At 33.7% G+C, this 21275-nt stretch overlaps 1 protein-coding gene across 1 annotated transcript in view; it reads right to left on the reverse strand.

Annotated features, from left to right (window-relative positions):
• LOC145671172 (prostatic acid phosphatase-like) overlaps positions 1–21275 on the reverse strand; it is a 55898-nt gene that overhangs the window by 22944 nt on the left and 11679 nt on the right. The window contains exons 2-5 of the mRNA XM_081740014.1: positions 15953–16051; positions 3955–4194; positions 2477–2662; positions 1199–1322 (exon numbers count right to left, since the gene is read on the reverse strand). Coding sequence (XP_081596140.1) covers positions 1199–1322; positions 2477–2662; positions 3955–4194; positions 15953–16051 — 649 coding nt within the window. The remainder of the gene's footprint in view (positions 1–1198; positions 1323–2476; positions 2663–3954; positions 4195–15952; positions 16052–21275) is intronic.

A 21275-nucleotide genomic window follows, 5' to 3' on the forward strand; every position in this document is an offset into this window, starting at 1 on the left:
TGAATAATATTAAAATATTACAACATAACATTTACTGTTTCTACGATGGTAAAGTGCACTACATTAAAATTAATTAGGAGACGTTACGGAACAGTGAATACTTTCTCGATAAGTGATGTACGCATAGTCGTAAAAAGAATCGCCTTTCATTGGACTATATATATGCTATGTAAATAATAACATTAATTACAGTTTTACTATACCCAATGAATTTATTTTCAAACTTTGATTGTGCGTAACTTAGAAATCAAACGCCTCCACAACACAATATTTCATACTCACATATAGCAGGTTCAGGTCTACCAACATGCAACTTTGATTGAGATCAGATGAGTTCCATGTACTTTTTTTTTTTTTTTTTTTTTTTGTCTTCTTTCTTTCAAGAATCTGGCTCAAAATTTGATCTCTCATAACTCGGGAGCAAAAAGTCTCCAGAATATTATATTTCATATGCAAGATTACTAATATATATTTTAGATATATCGATATAATATTAGTGCTTTTTTTCTGGTGCCCTTTTTCTTAAGTTGTTTTAATTTTTATATTTATGAAATGAATTTTTCAACTTAAATCCGTTTGAAGACTTGAACAACTGTATAATGTATGCATTTAAAAGGTAACACGATCAACAGTGCTTTGGATTTTTACAATTGATCACAAAATTCCACTAAAAGAAAAAGACGCAGATTTTAGTTTAAGTGATATCATAGGGTGTATTAAGTCCTGAACATACTATCTCCTCTAAAACAAATTTTTGGCACAACTGCAATATCTTCTAGCAAATGTGATGTGTACTACTCATGGCTGCTCCGATGTCATTCTGCGGCTGATACTGAACACAAGAAGTGATCTAGAGATGATGACGAAATGTCGAATTATCTATCCTAAGTCTGGAAGTTGTTGTAATAACATATTCATGGTAAGTACCGGCATCTTTCGTTTCAGAAAAAAAAAAAAAAAAAAAAAAAAATAAATAAATAAATAAATAAATAAAAATAAACTGAGAGAGAGGTAAATAAGTAAAGCGGGAATAGAAATAACACCTGTGCAGTTTTTTTTTAAACTTTTTTTTACCAAAAGAGTTTATAATGTAGTTTTGTGATTATGTTTTCACTACTTTCTGGTAAACAATTCAGTTTCTAATCCTGCTTCTAGATAACGGAATGTGAGGCAAATATTTATTTAAATGTGTTATTACCTCCTTTCAGTCTTTGCATTTCACGTGTGTAAGCAAGAAGAGTAAAGCTAAGTTCTGCAAAAGGTTTCAGTTTATTCGGGAAGACTGGTTTCGTCCATTCTGGCAATGTGAAATTGTATAAAGTCTGGAAAAGAAAAAAAATAAATTTACACCGCATTGTTGATAAATATTTCATTTATGTTTTGCACATACAGAAATTTTCAAAATACTGTTGCTTATCAAAATCAACAGCATATTCTTATAGAGTATATATATATATAACAACATTTTCAGTTTAACGTCCCACGTTATGCCCTTTAGCCTAAGGAAGATGATTAAGGCAAGTGAATAATGATGGAAGAACTGTTGGAATGATAAAGTGGGAGGAAACTGAGTACCCCGAGAAAACCCACGGACACGATGTTGTCGATCACAAACTTACTTGGCTGGGGATCGAAGCAGGGACCTCACGCACCAGAGGTAAGCACTGTAGCACTGAGCCACCGTGTCCCTCCCACATATTAGCCTTAGTTTTAAATAATTTGTCAGGTCAGAGTTAGAAAATGAATTAAATTACGGTACAATTGGTGGTAAACATTGACTTTTCCTGACTGGTTTTTCAAATCTCTGCAAGTGCCATAAAAGAGTATTTGTACTTTCTTATATCAATGAACATTATACAAACAACATACCTTCTACCAATTGCGTTCCTGTTTGTATTATATACTGACTGACTGGAGTTAACGTCCTTTTTCAACACCAAGGCTACAAGTGACCGAACCTACTTTCTAAAATGGGATCCGAACCATTACTCGGGTTTGTATCCGGAGCAAGAACCCCTGTATTGGGAATCGAACTACGGGATAGGTCTCTTCATCTGATTAATGATTGAGTAATTTTTTGAAAACGTAACTTTCACCTACTGTTGTAACAATGAATACAGAGTTATTACATTTTAGGTGGAAAATGTAGAAAGTGTTTTTATGGGGTAAATAACCATTTTACAAAAATTTACGTATAGCACCAAGTCAGAAGTATGGTTAGTTTTAGTGACCTAGTAGACTTGTTAGTGTTATACAAAACTTAAATAAGATGTAGCATGTAAATCTTAAATTTTTACACGGTACAGATGTTTACGACCTTAACATACAGGACTAACTGGTTCGATGAAACAAGCTAGGTTACAAAAACGGATAACTTTACAGATTTACTTTGACATCAACAAAAGTTCTCCATGTTCAATTTCGCCTCTGTCTAATATATGCTTATTTGCACTTATATTTCTACTTGTAAAATTACCTCAATGTGCAATGTATCATAGAGATACTCCAGCTCTTTAACACAGTTGATAAGCTTGCCCGTGTGATTCGTAAGGTATTCATATAATTTTCTATTTTCTTCGTTGATTTTTCTTATCATTGGAGAATTATTCAGCTTCTTCTGTTCTTCGTCGTACCGAGGACATGGTTTCTTCATTGCCAGAAGCTAAAAATAAATGAACATTTTTAAAAATGTATTAGTCATAATTACAGGTGAATTAAGCATTACAATAAGAAAAATCAAACTTCTTACTCCTTTACTGTGGAAATTTGTAATCGGCTACATTTGAGTTAAAAATATTCTACAAATGGCAGTCTGCAGATGGTTGTAGAGTATTTTCAATCGAAATACAGTACAGCTAAGAAAAATTAAATTTACTCATCACAAAGTTAAGAAATTTGATTATTATAGAATGTGCGTAAAATTGCAAACGTTAACATTTTTAGACATGAGAATTTACACTTGATCAACAGAACATTTACATTTTAAAATTTTAGCCAAGTATTGCCTGCAAATCTCATACAAAGACCAGATAGAGTTTTGAATGTGAAAGTATTATCTGACTATTAAGTTAGATAGTCAGATACTCTTATTTCTTATGGGAAAATGAATTATATCTGCTGAGAAGGTACTGTCTACTATCAGATATGCAATATAACTTTCCTTGCACTGCTAAGCTTGGTTCTACATATGTTGCTAAGTATAGTGATGTGTCACGTGCTACAATTTGTTGTATGAATACGTTACCTTATCGTAACCTTATATATGAAACATGAACCTCCAGTGTAACATGGGACCCGAATTACATAAGCTTCCATCAGGAATTAAACCTTTATCTTCAACAAAGACACGAAAATTAACTATTTAACCAAAATGGAGCTCTCATGAATCTATTGAGAACCACATTATTTATTTATTTATTCAAAATAATCTACTATAACTGCATAAAACACCTATTATTCATCCAGAAATACCATACAGCGAGATGACAAATTACTCACTTCCATTATCATTGATACAAATGTCTTCTTTAATGATGACCAACTCTAGATTTCGACTATATTAATCTGCCATACAAAATTCAATTCTTATTAGAAGCAGGCAAGCAAAAAATTCTCATTGAATGTCAGTATAAGACAAGCTTAATCAATTTCTTAACAATGAATGGTATTTCACTTGAATCAATCTTACTACGAGACACAAGCTCTTTTAAGAAATGTAAGTTGAAAATACTTTTGGCATGGATGATACTACGTACGGTCTGGCTGACTTTCTGCCAAATTTCCTCTATGTGATTCAGTGTGAATTGTTTCCAAGTATAATGGTATCCGAAACTTCATTAATAAATTAAAATAATAATAATAATAATAATAATAATAATAATAATAATAATAATAATAATAATAATAATAATAATAATAATAATAAAGATAAAACTATCAACTACTTCTCCATACCTCATCTTCGATTTCTGGTGTTGTATGAATTGGAATTGGCTGCCATTTCAAGTTACGATTCCATTGTTGGGACGCTACAGGCGGATACAATCCAGCCAAATTGCTTTCTGCGCTCATCAAAGTGCGGTCTACATCTGTACTTCGGACGTAAATTTCATCTGGAGAATAACGTGGACTTAGGAAATTTCCATAGCGTTTGCGTAAATATTGTCCTAATTCAAAATGTTGTAGTTTTCCTGTCTGAAAGATAAAAAACAATAATGATAATAATTCACTTTACTTTAATTATCTTCTAAAATGGTTGCTTTAATTAGTACTAATATTTCGTCTGTCAGTAGTGAACTTCAAGCTGGGAAGGGCAGGAATTAAAAATGGGAAGTGAGATAATATGGCACAAGTGAAATACCTATAAGGTAGTATTCATGCATGCTTGTCCTCTACATTAAAACTGAAACATCTGGTAGAAAGCTATCAATGTATTTAATATGGCGATGCGGCACCTTTGGCGGCCAGTACAGCAGCAACACGACAAGGGAAGGATTGATAGAGGCCCTACATCGTTTGCAGAGGGATTTTCAGCCATTCCTCTTGATGCGTAGTGATAAATTCAGCACGTGCACGTGGTGGAGGGAAACTTTTCCTCACTCATACAGGCTGAATAATCTTGAGATCCGGCGATTGAGTGGGCCATGACAGATGTTCAACCTCACTGTCATACTTATCGAATCACTTTGTGACAAGTTTAGCCGTGTGAATGGGGAAGTTATCATCCTGGCACGCTCCACCATCGTCCGGGAAAAATGTTCGAACCATAGAGTATAAATGGTTCTCCAATATGGTCCAATAGTCCTTAGCAGTGACACAACCCTCTAAAACAATGAGAAGGCCCAAAGTCTGTCATGACAGTGCACCCAAAACCATCATGGATATGCCTCTATGTTTGGCTGTGGGTACCAAGTAGTCTGACTTGTATGCATCAGAGGGGTTTCTCGAGACGAACACTTTCTCTGTTGTTTGGAAAATAGTGTAGCTGGACTCATCTGAGAATGTGACACGTTTTAGGTCATCCAATGTCCAAATTCTGTACTTCTGGCACCACTAAACTGCTCTGCCTTGTGCTACCGATGAAAGGCTTCGGTATCGTAACCCTGTCATGGAAGCTGGCATTATGCAGGTATCGACGGACTGTTTTCATGCACACAAGTTCTGTGAGGTGTGTATTAACTTTTGCGGTGATTACCGATGCGGTGGTTTTCCGTTTTCGTGCAACAATCCTAGACAATGTCCTGACGTTCCTTTCAGACAACTTCTGTTTTGCCTTGCAGTTGCTCCTCCTGAATGTGGTTCGTAATTGTTCATATGCACACATTACCCTGGATACTGTAGCTCATGAGACGTCACAAAGTGTTGCAGTTTTGGACACAGATGCAACTGCTAGAAGAGACCCTACGATCTGCTCTCTTTTAAAGTTGGATATGTCCACCATTATACCATTTTACCCACACGATTTGACGTTTTCTGATGAACTTCTACTAGAGTGAGTATCAAGGACCTGTACACACGACTCATTGCCCAAAAGTACGACATAAACTACCAGATGGCTCTGGTGAGCTCCACAAATATCCTATGCTATTTGCGCAGGCGTTTCAGTTTCATGTCTACTACCTGTATATGAAACAAGAATAACTTTTTTTTTTTTTTTTTTTCATTTATCACAGGAGAATAAAAAATCCGGGGAAAAAATGCATTCGAACACCAGCACAAACAGCACGTTACTATCCATTCAAGAGACATACAAAGACCTTATCATGTATTCGTGGAGAAAAAACTTTTCCATACACATTCGTTGCTCTTTGACAACTTTATCAATGTCATCAACTACACTGCTAGGCTGGTAACACGCAGGTTTGTTCTTTTTCGTGATAATCCCTTTTCTCTTAAGAGAAATAGGTAAATTTTATCATCACTTCAAAAACTGATTCAAGCTGCCTCTTGAAGGAAAATTATTATAAGGTGTTTCACTTTCTTGAAGGACAACTAGTAGTTTTCATGTTTTCATGAGGCCACGTTTACACAATTCTTGAAGTGACGATTACATTTACTTATTTCTCATACGGAAAAAAAAAAGAGGGAGGAGGGGACTCCACGAAAAGGGAAGAACCAACCTACAATTTACCAGACTAGTAGCACAGTTAATAACGGAATTTATTTTTCTCCCTGAATACAAAATAAGGTTTTTATTATCTCTCAATACTTAATTTGTATCTTACAGATACCATTAGCAAATATCAATTGCAATCGTTACAATTTTAATGTTTGAATTCAATAAAACGATCCACAAGTGTATTTCTTGTGATCCAAATACAGTGATAAATATTCATTTTATTTTTCAAACAATAGTAGAAGTAGAAACCTTGTGATAATTATTTATTTATATATATAAAAACGCGATTCCAGCGGTTTTATACATTTCATGTTCCGTATATGTCGACAAAGTTATTTGGCAGTTTATCTGTTTTTCTCTATATATTGCATAAGGTTAGAGGCCACACTGTTTAATGTACCACTATGTAAATAAAAAAAAAGCGTATCCTGTAAATGACGTTTTATCAAAAAATACCTCCTTTTTCTTAATATGAAACAGTACTGGCTAGTGTTGTAAGATTTCCGGAAATTTTGAACCTGTTGGTAAAAATCTTTTTTTTCTGGTTCTTTCCGGAAAAATAACAAAAATCTGTATTAGGTTAATTTTACTAGTAATGAAACTTTTTTTTTTTTTTCGAGCGCGTGAAAAATGTAAGTTAAGAAATCTATTTAATTGCAAATATTTAATAAAAGAGGCATTCGAAAATAAAAGTTGTAATTATATTTGAAAATTTCCTTTGTGTGTTTTTTAGTCGTTTATTCGTCGTTATGCATGAATTACAGAATTTTTACAATTGCATACACAATTTACCATCATGAAGCGTTTCTGTTGCAACAAATAAGGCTCTTGAATGAAAATGGGTATTAATGTTCTCTTTGATCTGGTGAAATTTTGTTAATTTTAACTAAATTACTTCTTAAAAGAGAGAGAAGTAGGCAAATTTCACTAATACTTATGCACTAGAACGTGTAATTACTATTAATTAGTATTCTAATATAGATTTTTATATAAACTTTATGTACAAAATTTTGAATGTAAACAAATAAATGTTTTCTAGGGCGACAAATTATCTATATAAACGGTGTTTCAAAACAACACCGATACCGTTTGGGAGGTGACTCCTGACACCAAGATTAAAAGTACAGACCAACCTGGGTGCAGAAATCCGTCATTTCGGAGTTATAGGTGCCGAAAACATGAAAAAATTAACTTTATTGAAAGGTTTGTAGCTCCGATACTATGGGACCTACCGTAGTCGGGTCAAGACTTCTCTTAGGAACTAGTATGTGCCCTATACAAATATCCATGTTTCAAAATCCTGCGGTACTTCCGCAACAATTTTTATAGAGGTAGTTTGTGAGCACTTCAAATTAGATGCCCGTAGCCAAACCCCCTCTATAAAAATTGCTGCGTGAGTACCTTAGTATTCTAAAAGATGTATTTTTGGATACCGCACATATTAATTCCTAAGTGAAATTTTGACCCGACTACGGTAGGTCCCATAGCTTAGAAGCTATGAACCTTTAAAGTTATTATTATTATTTATTTATTTTTCATGTTTTCTCCATCTTATAACTCCGAAAGGAAGAATTTGTGCACCCAGTTTGGTCTGTACTTTTTGTCTTATCTTAGTGTCAGGAATCACCTCCCGAACGTTATCGGTGTTGTTTTGAAACACGCTGTGTATATATATAAAAACGAAAGTGACTATATTTGAAACTTAACAACCCTTCAACCACCAGACCCATCTCGATAAAATTTTTAACACAGATGAGATTCGGGCCTGGTTTGGTTTTTATCATTTCACTTTGAAGGTGCAACTTAGAGGAAGGAAGGGGAAGATATATCGAAAATGACCGATATTAGTGTCGAATCCATAGTTTTCGTGGTCTTTGTGATGAACAGTGACACTTCCGATGCCGTTAAAATAAAAATTCAGGCCCACAACTTAGGGGAGGGGAAAGGGGATATATATATATATATATATATATATATATATATATATATATATATATATATATATATATATATATATATATATATATATATATATATATATATATATATATATATATATATATATATATATATATATATATATAGTTTTCGGGATCGCTGAGATGAACAGTGACATTTCAGATTCCATTTAAGTCCTAATTCATCCCCGCAACCTGGGGGCGGGGAGATATAGAAAAATGATCGAAAATAACCGATATTAGTGTCGAATCCATAGTTTTCGGGATCGCTGAGTTGTATAGTAACATTTTCGATGCCGTTTAAATCCAAATTCAGCCCTCATTAGTACTCCTAAAAGGGGAGGGAGATAGGTAAGAGTGAGTGAAAATTACCGATACTAGTGTCGAATTTATAGTTTTTGGGAGTCCTTAAGTTTATTGGTGACGGTTTTGGTGCCCTTTATGTCCAAAATGAAACGTATTCTCCTTGTACGAAGAACGGGTATTCTGATAATCTTTAATAATAACGAATGGAAGTTACACATGTTAACCCGTCAACGCCCAATGTCACCTACAGGTGACACTACTTTAAAGGCGTCTTCTTGTTCACCAATCGTCCATGAGAGAGTCCTAGCGAACCACAGTAGCACCAGCTACTTACCTATATACGTTGCACCACCACACAAAAAAGTTTCGAAGTCGACGTACTGTACAAGGAAGAAGACGCCTTTCAAGTAGTGTCACCTGTAAGTGACTCTGGGCGTTGACCGGTTAAATTCTTTAATGTATTTCTCGCTGCTCACATTTACGCACTTGTGCAGTGTATGTGTAAATAAGATAATCTCTCTTGGAGTTGTCTGAAAAATATACAAATAATAAAGAGGGATTTTCACCACAAATCAGAAACCTAAAAAGTAAAATTAAAACCTGTTGTTTTAAGTTTTTTTTTTTTTTTTTTTTCCTGCTAGCCAAATATATTGTATATATGCTGCAGACAGGTTACAGCAAACAAGATTAGCATCAGGCGAAGAAATAGTTTTTAAATTATATTTTTCGTTTTTTGCCAGTATGTCAGAACAAAAGATTTTTTCTAATGAGTTCAAAATTTCCGGAAATTTTACACAACACAAGAAAAATACATAACTCCATAAAATCTTTTAACACTTCCCTGCCATAAAGCGGGAACTTCATAAGATTGCTTAAGATAATTTAAATGCGTCTATATTAATTAATCTAACTAGGATTATATTTTAATATCTTTTGTAGCCATAACTCCATTCTATCACTGTGGTAACTTTAAAGGAATGGTGCACATATATTTGTTGCCACAAATTTTCCCTATTCTAATACAAGAAACAAATACTCAATGATCTTAATTGTAAACTAGAAAATATAAAATAGTCTTCATTTTAAAAGCATAATGTAGTAAAATATTCGAAAATTTCAATTTTCCCCAAATTTTCCGGTTTTTTTTCCAAGCTTGGGAAAAAAACGGTAAAAAACTGTTTTTTACCCGAAATTTACGAGTTTTTTTCCCAGGTCTTAACAACACTACTGTAGTACTGACATATTTATTTTTAATATTTTTGTTCAATAATAGCGTTAAATAATTAAATTGATGGAAAAGACTTAAAAATGAGCTAACTTTCTTCCACTATCAACACTGTTACAAGGGAATTTCGAAGAGGGGAAAATGATACTACCTAGCACTGAACCTTGGAACATAATTTAAAGAGCAAAGCTTTGTCGATTCAGACATACGTACGGAACATATTATCAAATCTTATCAGGTCTTTTCCTATAATAAAATTATTATAAATATTAGCTGCAGCATTACAGTATTCGTACCTAAACACTGCTTCACAGATTTATAAAGCAATTCATATACATTTTAAACGTGAATAGTAACTGTAACTATCTTCTCATATAAACCAGCAATTTAGCAATCACTTAAAGTGAAAGAAATAGCCCAGTGGTTAAGTGCGAGAAAATGCAATCGATAAAACCAAAGATTGATTATTCGAATCCATTCCAGAAATTCTTTTACATGTGAAATTATGAAATACGAAAAAGAAAAAAAAAATGGCTGATAGAAAAGCTTCGAACAGGTCAGAAAAGGACACTGAAATAGCGTTACAATGTCGTCATACACACCAAAGAACAACTTGCTTCATGCGAAAAGTATGCTTTGGACAAAACAAGTGTTAACTCTTTGCCAGAAGGTAAAATATAGACAAGAAGATACAAAGAAGTCCTCACCCTTGAATGCGCTTCTCATTGCTTCACAACTCCGTGTCTTCACCGATGTGCAATTTCAGCAATTGTAAAAGCCTTCGACTGGAAATGTAACGTATGTTTACACACGCCTTAACAGTTTCAAATTAATAAATAATGTCCTTGCGTATTAATAGGAGCATTTTATATTAAATGCGGATTTTTTCTTCAAATATATTGTAATTACTTGAAATTAATCGTGTGATTTAAAGATTTCGAAGAATCATTACCTTAGAAACAAAAGTTTCTGAAAGAATTTTATTGTAAATAAAGACAACGCCTTTAGAATAATTGTAATCAGTCTTATCATATTTATCTACCTATACGTTACTCTCTACCTATCTCCTTGTGAACCACGGATCTTTTTCTCAAAGTTGCCTCAACATCTTGTTTCCATACGAATAACGCGACGATAATAGACACCTCAGTTCAGAATCTATATTATTTTTAGTGCTGCGTGAATTGTATTTATAAATAACTATGTCAAACAAAATCATTGGCACCTTGTAGGGATGCGCAGGAGATGAGATGAGATGAGAATTAAGGTAATCCGCGACCAAAAATCAAAATTTCAAATAATAATAATAATAATAATAATAATAATAATAATAATAATAATAATAATAATAATAATAATAATAATAATAATAATAATAAAAATATTAACCACAAAGTTGGGCAGCTCAAAGAGAGTAAAATATTACCTAGTCAAATATTCGTTCACCGTCCACCTTGTCCGGCTGTCAGTTGCTTCTGCCATAACTTGTGAGATTTGCTGTATGTTTACCAGAATGTTGCAAATTCCCCACAATTTAAATTTTTATTATATATTTCAATTTATACTATTTTCATCTCGCTTGGAAATTCAAGATGAGACGATATAGGGATATATTTTCGAGATATCATTTTTACTAGCCGAGAGGAGAAACTCTTGTCTCTTGTTGTCCCGTTTCCTGAGGATCGCTACAGTTGCCAATTACTTTATAATATGTGCTTAACAGATCTCATTCGATATGGCTACTTATAATAGGCTAATTCCAAATTATTTTACGTGGCACTTCATTAATAGAGGTTCTAGACTGGCAGCTAATATCGCCGCCATACTCCTATGGAAAGAATATATGGAGTTTTAGCTGAGAAATCTTTGAGGAGGAGAAGAAAAAAAAAAAAACGGTTTACTGAGAATAGGGAGAGAGTCACGTATACATAAGTGTTACGTAGGACAGGTTATAGTCATTATCACATCTTGGCTTTACATAAAACAAAATTCACTCAGAAGTTTGTTTCTGCGGCGATAATCCTTAAATCATTATCAAAGGTATTCTGCTATTATTGGCAAATCAGTTGCTCCAACCGAGAAAGTTCCATGCACCACGATCTTCAGCTAACATCTTCATCTTCACATATGATTTTTGTACCGTTCATCTGCTGTAGACTGATTCGTCACCTCTTTCTCCGTTTTTTATCATACCTTCTAGCACGTCCCTCATGATTTAAATAATATGATTGCTTCGAAAGAATTACAATATATTTGAAAAAAAAAAAAAAAGTATTTATATACAATGGTATCATTTATTAATTTGAGCCTTTATTGCTTGTGTAAAAATAAGTTTTACTACCAAAGATGGCTTTTACAGTGCGCAATAATGAAGAAACATTTTTCATGAAATAAAAAAACACACTCCAGGGTCTAAATTTCTTAATGTAGAATTATTTAACTTTCAACTACTGACGAACGCTGACAGCTATTGTTTCACAGAATTGATATTTTCGCATGAAGCAAGATGTTTCTTGGTGTGTATGATGTTACTGTATCATTATTTCAATGTTATATTTGTAAGAAAACAGTTTATGACCCACAGTACATGTATATATTCATTCGCACTTTCGTAAGCCACTTTTGTATAACACTCCACTTTCTGTATAACGGTGTTTTCTTGACACCAGAATATAAAATATATGGGGCTCTGGGAAATCATTTAAAAAAATGCATTAACATTCATGTTACCACTTATTCTACATTAATCGATCGCAAAGGATTAAAAAAAAATTATACTCAAGATTTAAGATCAAAACTAAAATGATGGCAGTATATAAAGAAAGAAAATAATAATAATAAAAAAATACTAAATGGAAAGGAAAACCATTTCTGCGCAGCCAATTTTATCAATGTCCATAGCACTGACTATTTTCAATTTAATTTAAACTAGCATCAATTACCGCTTCGCTGGGTTAAATTAAGAAAAAAATATATATATATATATATAGTAATATGCTTCGTTAGTCAGTCACTTTTTACTATTATTAAATTTCGATGATTTTTATATATTCCCTCTCCTCCCCATGTTGTGGGCCATGGCATCGGAAGTGTCATTTTTCATCTCAGCGACTCCGAAAAGTACGAATTCGACACTGACTGACATTGGTCATTTTGATTTATATATATATATATATATATATATATATATATATATATTCCTCCCACAATTTTTACGGGGCTGAATTTGGATTTAAATGGCATCAGAAGTATCACTGTTCATCTCAGCGACCTCAAAAACTATAGATTCGGCACTAATATCCGTCATTTTCGATCATTTGTAAATGTCTTTCTCCTCTTTTAAGTTACATCGTCAACGTGATATGACAAAAATCATCTCATGTTCGAACTTCATCTAGGTTGAAAATTTGATAGAGATTAGTCCGGTGGTTCAAGAGTTATTAAGTTTTATTTATTTTTATATATCTTCCCCTCCTACATCCTCCCCTAAGTTCTATCGCCAAAGTGAATAGATAAATATTATCCCAGGCCCGAACCTAATCTATGTTGAAAATTTGATCGAGATCGGTCAGGTGGTTCAAGAGTGAAGTCACAGTCACTTTAATTTTTATTTTTTTAATATATATATATAGATATATCCCCCTCCACTACGTTGCACCGTCAAAGTTAAATGATAAAAATTATCCCAAGCTCGAACGTCATCTATGTTGAAAATTTGATCGAGATCGGTCGGGGGTTCAAGAGTTATTAAGTTTTATTTATTTTCATATATTCCCCCCCCCCCCCCAAGATCTACTGTCAAATTGAAATGATAAGAACCTTCCCAGGTTTGAACTTCATATATGTTGAAAATTTGATTGAGATCGATCGGGTGGTTCAAAAGTAATTAATTTACGAACATAGTCACTTTCATTTTTATATTTATTGATTTTTGTATAGCTCCCCTTCCAACCCCTTCCCTACGTTGCTCCGGCAAAGTGAAATGACAAAAATCATCCCAGTCCGAACCTCATCTACATTGAAAATTTGATCAAGATTGGTCGGGTGGTTCAAGAGTTATTAAGTTTTATTTATTTTTCTACGGCCCCCTCCTGCCCCCCGCCCCTCAATTGTACCGTCAAAGTAAATAGCTAAAAGCACTCCCAAGTCAGAACTGCATCTACGTTGAAAATTTGATCGAGATCTGTGTGGCGGACATTAAGAGTCACAAACATAGTCACTTTCAATTTTATAATATAGATTATAAATATTCCATGAACTTGCAGTGGTGCCTCCAAACGAAACTTCCATCTATTCATTATATCCTAGGACGAGAAGAAAACTTTATTTTATTTAATGGATTTATTTTAGCTGCTATTAACTTTTAATTTCTAAATACGCCATATAACAAGTTCTTTTAACCTATTAACTGTTAATTAATTTCAGGTACTATATTAGTTTAAAAAAAGTATAAAGATGATATATGCAAAGAAATTAATAATTTTCGTAAATAGTTCGCAGTTTTGTATTAAGTACAACAAAGAGAAAATAACAGAAAGGAAAGGAATTCTGTCAATGTTACTAAAGGAATTCTGTCAATGTTGGCTTGTGCTACTGATCATCGTTTCACAGTATCTGATGGACTTCTCCCCATGTAAGAAGACGCTAGATGAACAGACTTTTTATTGTACCACTTGAGTGTAATTATATTTCTTAGAACTTCATTTCTATAGTCTTCCGAATAATGGTCCATTCTTTTCAACTCTGCATCTGGAAGCCTGGAAATTCTTACAGTTCCCACAGCCAATATTCCCATACGATTTAGAGTGTAAATCAGCTCATATGACGTATACTAATTGTCAATAAATATTTTATAGTTTCGGTGCTTTGACACGCCTTCACATAACTTTAGCACTATGTCTCCACTGATACTAAGATTCCTGTCAGTATTTTGTAAAGTACCTTTACCACGATCAAATTCAAAATCGTTGATAATGTCACTTGCTTTCGCTCTAGCGAACACTTTGATTCTTCGTCCGTGTAATTTTTTTATGTACTTTTTTAATGACCTGTGTCCTTTGAATGGTATGGGCGATTGATCAACTGAATTGTATTCCTCACTTTCAATTTTAGCAAAATTCTCTTATTTTATCAACGATAGGTTTGACCTTGAAGAGTTAGAACTTTGGGAATGGTGTATTGTTGCACAAGGGGATTAGTTTCAATATAACAGTCTGTACACTTAGGTTAATAAAGTAGTTTCTTCTCAACAGAGCTGGTCTCGAAACTTTTTGATCTTGAAGTGTTTTCATAAAAACAATATCGCTTCACGGTTTGGGAAAATAAAATGAGACACACTTAAGATCATAATTTATAAGCGAAGTGAGCTGCTTTTGCAATAATAATAATAATAAAAAGTAGATCATTGTCCTTTCTTCAGGACAGAACAGTTCTCTTTCGATGTCATAAATACTAGTCAACTTTCAGAGATAAGGTGTATTTTAGGTTTTCAATAATACAAACCAATTCACTTCGAACTATCCACCATATTACTGGAGACTGGTTATAGAATTGATGATGAAAATATCTTTTATACTTTGACATGATATTACATCTGGAAATAAAGCATCTTGAGATTTCGAAATACAAAACCTCTTTTTACGTCTCGGAAACAAGCTCACTAGAAAAACACGGGGCTTTAGAAATATCCCCTTTTCTGCCCTTCTATTGTTTCATAGCTGTTTGAAGCTTTAGTAAGGAGTTCATAAAAGATGTATCTAGTTGTTACATAGCATAGGTCCAAAAATATTCTTTTTGCTAATTTTCCTTACCTTCCATTAAAAATGGAGAAGGGAAACTAGTGGTTGGTTCAGAACTTTTGGAAAAGTGGAAACATGAACTAGTCTAATTAGCATTTGATTAAATGAACATTTGTGTGATATATATATATATATATATATATATTGTTTATCGTAAAAATGAAGATTCACTGCGTAGACTGCATAAATCCATTCTCCCCATTTTATAAATGCGTTACGAATTCAGAAATTAACAGAAAACTCTGTATGGACGCATTCAAATATAGCTACCAGCTTAAACAAGCAATCTATAGGACAAAGTAAGCACTTTTTAAAAAATACAACTGGCATTACTTCTTCTTTACATTGCTTTACATTATCATTATTGTTGTAATATACAAAAAATATTTTATTTTTTATTACTTTCTATCCACATAAAACAGTAAATTATATAATAATATTTTTCTACACTCCCGAAAATGTAATACATAACTTACAAACTGCCACACAAAACCAAAATCCAAAACAACACTAATATATATATATAAAATTTAATCTCAATACTTACGTTTGTCAACTGCCCCCATCCAACAGGCCATAAATTTTCTTTCCCATAGGGATCGTTAGGATACGGATCAACAGGTGTTCTGTCTCCATGTCGATATATCTACAAATAAAGGGAGACAGTTCAAATGATTTTGTCATTTCCATTAATGCCATTATCATTTTCAAAGTAATCTTACAAAGCAGGCTTTCTTTCTAATTATCATCTCTGTTGGACTAATATCAGTAACTTAAACAGAGATGCTATAAGTTTACAATTGTGGAACCCTTTGGAGAATAGTGAGCACGAATTTGTGGATTTAAGGCCATCCAAAGTTCACGCATATAAAGATAATGAAACTGATTTCAATATGGCACCGTAGGGTGGATGCTCAGACAATAATACTTACCTTTAAGTACACAAGCTGTAAGCATTTGTTGTTGCCCGGTCTTAATTCAGAACATGGATAAAAAGAAAGGAAGAAGGTACTTAAAGGAATGTCCCCACAACCATTCAATTGTCTGGGTATTTATCCTATACTGTTACGTAAACCCCACATTAACAGATACGATTGCATATAGACAAGACAATCTTAGAAATAGACAGAACCCATAAATTTTAACCCCTCGCCAATCCCTCGAGACGAAAATCGAAAAACAGCTTCATACACGATTAGATCTGGTGTATAAAATTTTGTCGCTCTAGATGACTCCTATGCAAAAACTGATGAAAAGCACATTATTTTATTATTATTATTAAATACTGTATACAAGCACTTCGAGCGACCACATAAGCAGCTAGCCGGTATGACATCCAACACTCGCTGTATGAACAGGTTAATATTTCTCGAAGACAAAGTGATTCTTTCTGAGTAAAGATTCAGGTGTTAGACCTCCTAAAGAGTTTGGTGGAAGAAAAATGAGGCGGAGATATTCGTGTTCTGATAAGCATAACTGTAATGTTGCAAAATAACGAATTACTAATGCCAAGCAATAATAAATATATATTTTATATATTTACCTAGCCTCTGATTAACGGTAAAGTAATAACATGTTATAAATTTACCGTGATACAAACATATCACAGATAACTAAACCGAATTTCACAGATAACATACATTATTATATATCCTGGTATAACTACACAGTTGCAAGAAATAACTTATAATAATTCACAGTGTTTTATTATTTATTTCCTTTTAAATTTGATTTCTCCATGTATGTTGTACATAGGTACAGTCTTGATGAAGGAACTGGGTCACCCATATTTCTTTGGAAAATCTTGCACTCTTACCTAAGTTCGATTTAAATGAAACAAATGTGGATTTTATTTGCCTACTTGAAATATATATTTACAGCCAAAGTATTCGATCTTTCTACCTACGGTTGCCAGAACATGGTCTTCTAAAGTAAGGTGGGTGGCCAAGAATTTTTGAACAAGTCTGTACAAACACGAGAATCGAAACGTCACTGTTCTGCTGTGTTAAGTTATCGAAGCACTGCCACATTTATTATGATGCATTTTAAATAATGTTGCTTTCAATGTTTTGCCTCTGCGCTTTAGTATGATTTACTTTACTTTACTTGCATCATTACATTGATTACTTTTGTAGGTTTCCAAGGCCTATTTGGTGGGTTACATTTTGATTACCTATATTTACAGGATGGCCACAAAGTCCCACTACCCCTTGATAAATGCTAATGTAAGTTTTCCTGTTACCCCTTTATAAATGTTAATGTACGTTTTCTCGTTAACTCTTTACAAATGCAGACATATTCATGTCATTCAGTTCTTTCCGTGTAGTTATTTTTACGTATGATTAGTGATTTCAGGGATAACGAGATTTCGTGGCTACCTTGTATAAAGGCACGGCGGGGAATATTTCTTCATCAATTACTGAGGCACAAGTGTTAAGAATTCGCGCCCAACTAGAAGATGTCCCACGTTGGGCGCGAATTCTTCTGCCATAGAACATGATCTCTTAACAATTTCAAAAAGGGAAATTTCACTATTGATTTTCACTGTTCACATAATAATTGAGAATATTTACATTAAATCACCTTTTTCTGCCATCTCTTTGGGACAACCTCAATTGGTCGAACAAGTTGTTGCCTGGTTCACTGGTTGCTCCAGAGTTAAAAATAACTGAAAGGAATGTTTCTTTCTTTTCTTCCCCATAAGGTAACAGTGACGAGCAGGAGACATGTGTGGGCGAGACGGTTGTTCTTTTTTCTGTTCACTAGACCCTTAAGTTTTAGTTCTAAGAGGATTTTACATAGGAAAAAGAATATACGTTCAAGGGTCTATAACACATTCATTGTGATATAGCTGTAAGTTTTTAAGTAGCTAGGAGATAGTTGTCGGAGTTCGGCTGGCAGTTAGAGGCCGTTACATCATGTCCTTCTCATAAATGCTCGATACGACTTAGCTCCAGACACCTCGCAAGTGAAGGTAGGCGCATACCCAATAGAGCACGATGAGTTGTAATGGCGATATGAGGACGTGCATTACTCTGTTGGACGGTAGGATCCCGCAAAGTGCAAATTCAGACAACAGGATTGACAACGTGGCGAATGTATGACGCACTAGTAAAATCCCCTAAATGAACATCAGATGTGAGCGGGATATGTAGCTTATCCCCCCCCCCCTCCCCAACCATACCAACATGGTGGTTGTGGGTTCTCTACGACAAGTGTAAACATATGGTGGATGTTTTCGTTCATCTACGTCTTGAGACATATACACGGCCGACAATGTGCAAGAGACAGAAATTATTCTCATCACTGAAATGAAATGAAATCTTAGAGTTTTACGTCCCAGGTTTATACAGGTTAGGCTAAAGGAGACGGTGATGATGAGTAATGAATGAAGTGGTGGAATGAAGAAAGTGGGAGGAAACGGGAAACCTACGCACACGGTGTTTGTTCTCATCACTGATTACCGCTGCCCACAACCTACCTCACTATTGCAGTCTCTCCTGAAACCACTACACATTCTCGGCGATGAACATTTATCAAGGATGAAGATGCCAGAGACACGCATGAATGTTAGACCTGCCTCTAACAATTGATTGTTCAGTGTTTTCGTGCTCTCACACGGGATCCTATATTGCTCTCCTGTATATTTTTTGGGCCGAGCATTACAAAGGTGGCTCTACTTTCGAGTTTTCGGCCTGCTTAAAATTCTGCAAATTGGGTCTAAGCAACTTTCCAATTTTAATCACCTGTATGTGCTCCGTATTTATTCGGTGTAAGGACCTCAAACTTGTTCTGCTGAACTTTTCTTATTAAAAGATTTCTAAAACAGACTTACTGCCCCCAAAATCTGAAATTCAGGGTGGGGATGGGGGCAGTTGCCCTCCTGTTCCACTAACGTCCCTGTCTAACGGCTGTCATATGAAACAATCCCACGCCCTTTCGCGTGGTTTTAGTTACATTTGTTTTGGACTCTTGACTGCAAAGTATTACGTTTTGAAATAAATTCATTTGCTGAGCAAAACTGAACTTTATAGAAAATGGATTTGGATCTATTGTGCTCTGAACGCCCCAAATATTACCTTTCTTCAATAAATTATTGACAAAATCAACCAATTACATAGGCTTAAAAATATTCTAAAGTTAGCACAACATGAAGTGTGCTTCAAACATTACTTTTCGAAAACGTATTAATTTAAAATAATTTTACTAGCATCAGTGTTCTGAAATAATTACCAAATTTTGCAACAATCTCACCCGCCTCCACGAAACGATAGCATAGCCCTTAAAGGCATAACCACAAAACTTTCAGAAGCGGTAACTCGAAATGACTTGCTTTAGGACTAAAATAACCGCACAACCTCATTTCTGGTAAAATTCTAACCTTAAAACATGTAACATGGCACCATTTGCATTTGAAACTTCGAATACTAAGCAAAGATGTTCGCCATGATGCTTGATAGCACCATCTGATGTGTCAGACCACTTCAAGTTTCATCATTCTCCCTCAACTCGTTCTCAACATACAAGAATGGTGAGGACTTTTGTTTTGCCATGTATATTGATAGATTGTGGAAATCTCTATAGTACGTAGATTTTAAAATCTACCTTAAAAGCTTATTATAACCAAGAAAATACTTATGAGAGATACTAGCAAGAGGGTGTAATAAAATGGGGTCGTGATATGAAATAAGTTGAGAATTACTGATCTATACTGAAATATTCTGTACCCAACACAGTGTAGTCTTAACGAGAATAAAATAAATGAAAAATCGATTGCAAGAGCAAAAGTCTTAATAAATACGTTATTACACGATTTTGAAATATGTTTAAAATCATGTTTTAAACTGTTCAAAATGTTTAAAACATGTATTTTTTCGTGTACGTTTTAAAACATGTTTAAAACATTTTAAATACCTTTTTCACGTTTTAAACATGTGTTTTGTTCTTTTTCAATATATATATATATATAATATTTTTTTCAACCCTGGTCTACTGTAGTGGAAGTCCTTGAATTACACTGGATTTTGTTTTACATACTAGAAATAATAGAATTTCAAAATTCTAAAAGCTTAATTAACAGTTAAATTTTGTAAATTTAAGTTTCAACCGAAGTTAAGTGTGCTTTTTATTTGATAACTTTTCAAGCCAAAGGTAAGTAGACCAGACTAGATATGACTGACTACATTATATACATAGTGAGCCTATTCCATAAAAGAACTTAGAGCAGGCCTACTACTGTAGTTATCAATCAGTATGAATGTCAAACACATTTTTAGTGGTTAAATGATCAATATATGTACACTTAACTATTATTTTTCACTTTGAAATTGTTCTTTTTTTTTTTTTTTCTTTCGCCACTTCCTTTAATGCAGATTAAATGCTTACCATGGGATGAAAAAAAAAAAAAAAAGTTACCAGAAATACGGCATACTGCTGTTCCTAAACTCAATGTCTTAGACGACATGTATTAACATCTTTCCCTCAACTCGAGTGCGCGGAAATCTTTTATTGGTAGTTCTTTATTGGACTTAAGGAAGAGTTTGGCAAACGTACGAAAGAAAACGAATTTTAATATTCATAAGTATGCAATTATTAACTTCTTTTAAAAAATACAAAAATTAAATCAATATGTTATAATTAACATTAACAACATTACTAACAGTTCGTCTGATTCCTTCATTTCCTAGCTTCCTTACATAATACAAAAATTAGACCAACATGTTGAAGTACAAGAATCGTGAAAAAGCAAAAAGTCAATCCATGACGAGGTTAGGCAACAAATACCACAAACGCAGAAACAATTTAATTTAGATGAATAAATAAGATAGAGATAGAAAATATATAGATAAATGAGGTGAGATAAAGATAGA

Source organism: Thermobia domestica, chromosome 15 (assembly GCF_964235325.1).
Source record: "Thermobia domestica chromosome 15, izTheDome1.hap1.1, whole genome shotgun sequence".
Taxonomy (NCBI): Eukaryota; Metazoa; Arthropoda; class Insecta; order Zygentoma; family Lepismatidae; genus Thermobia; species Thermobia domestica.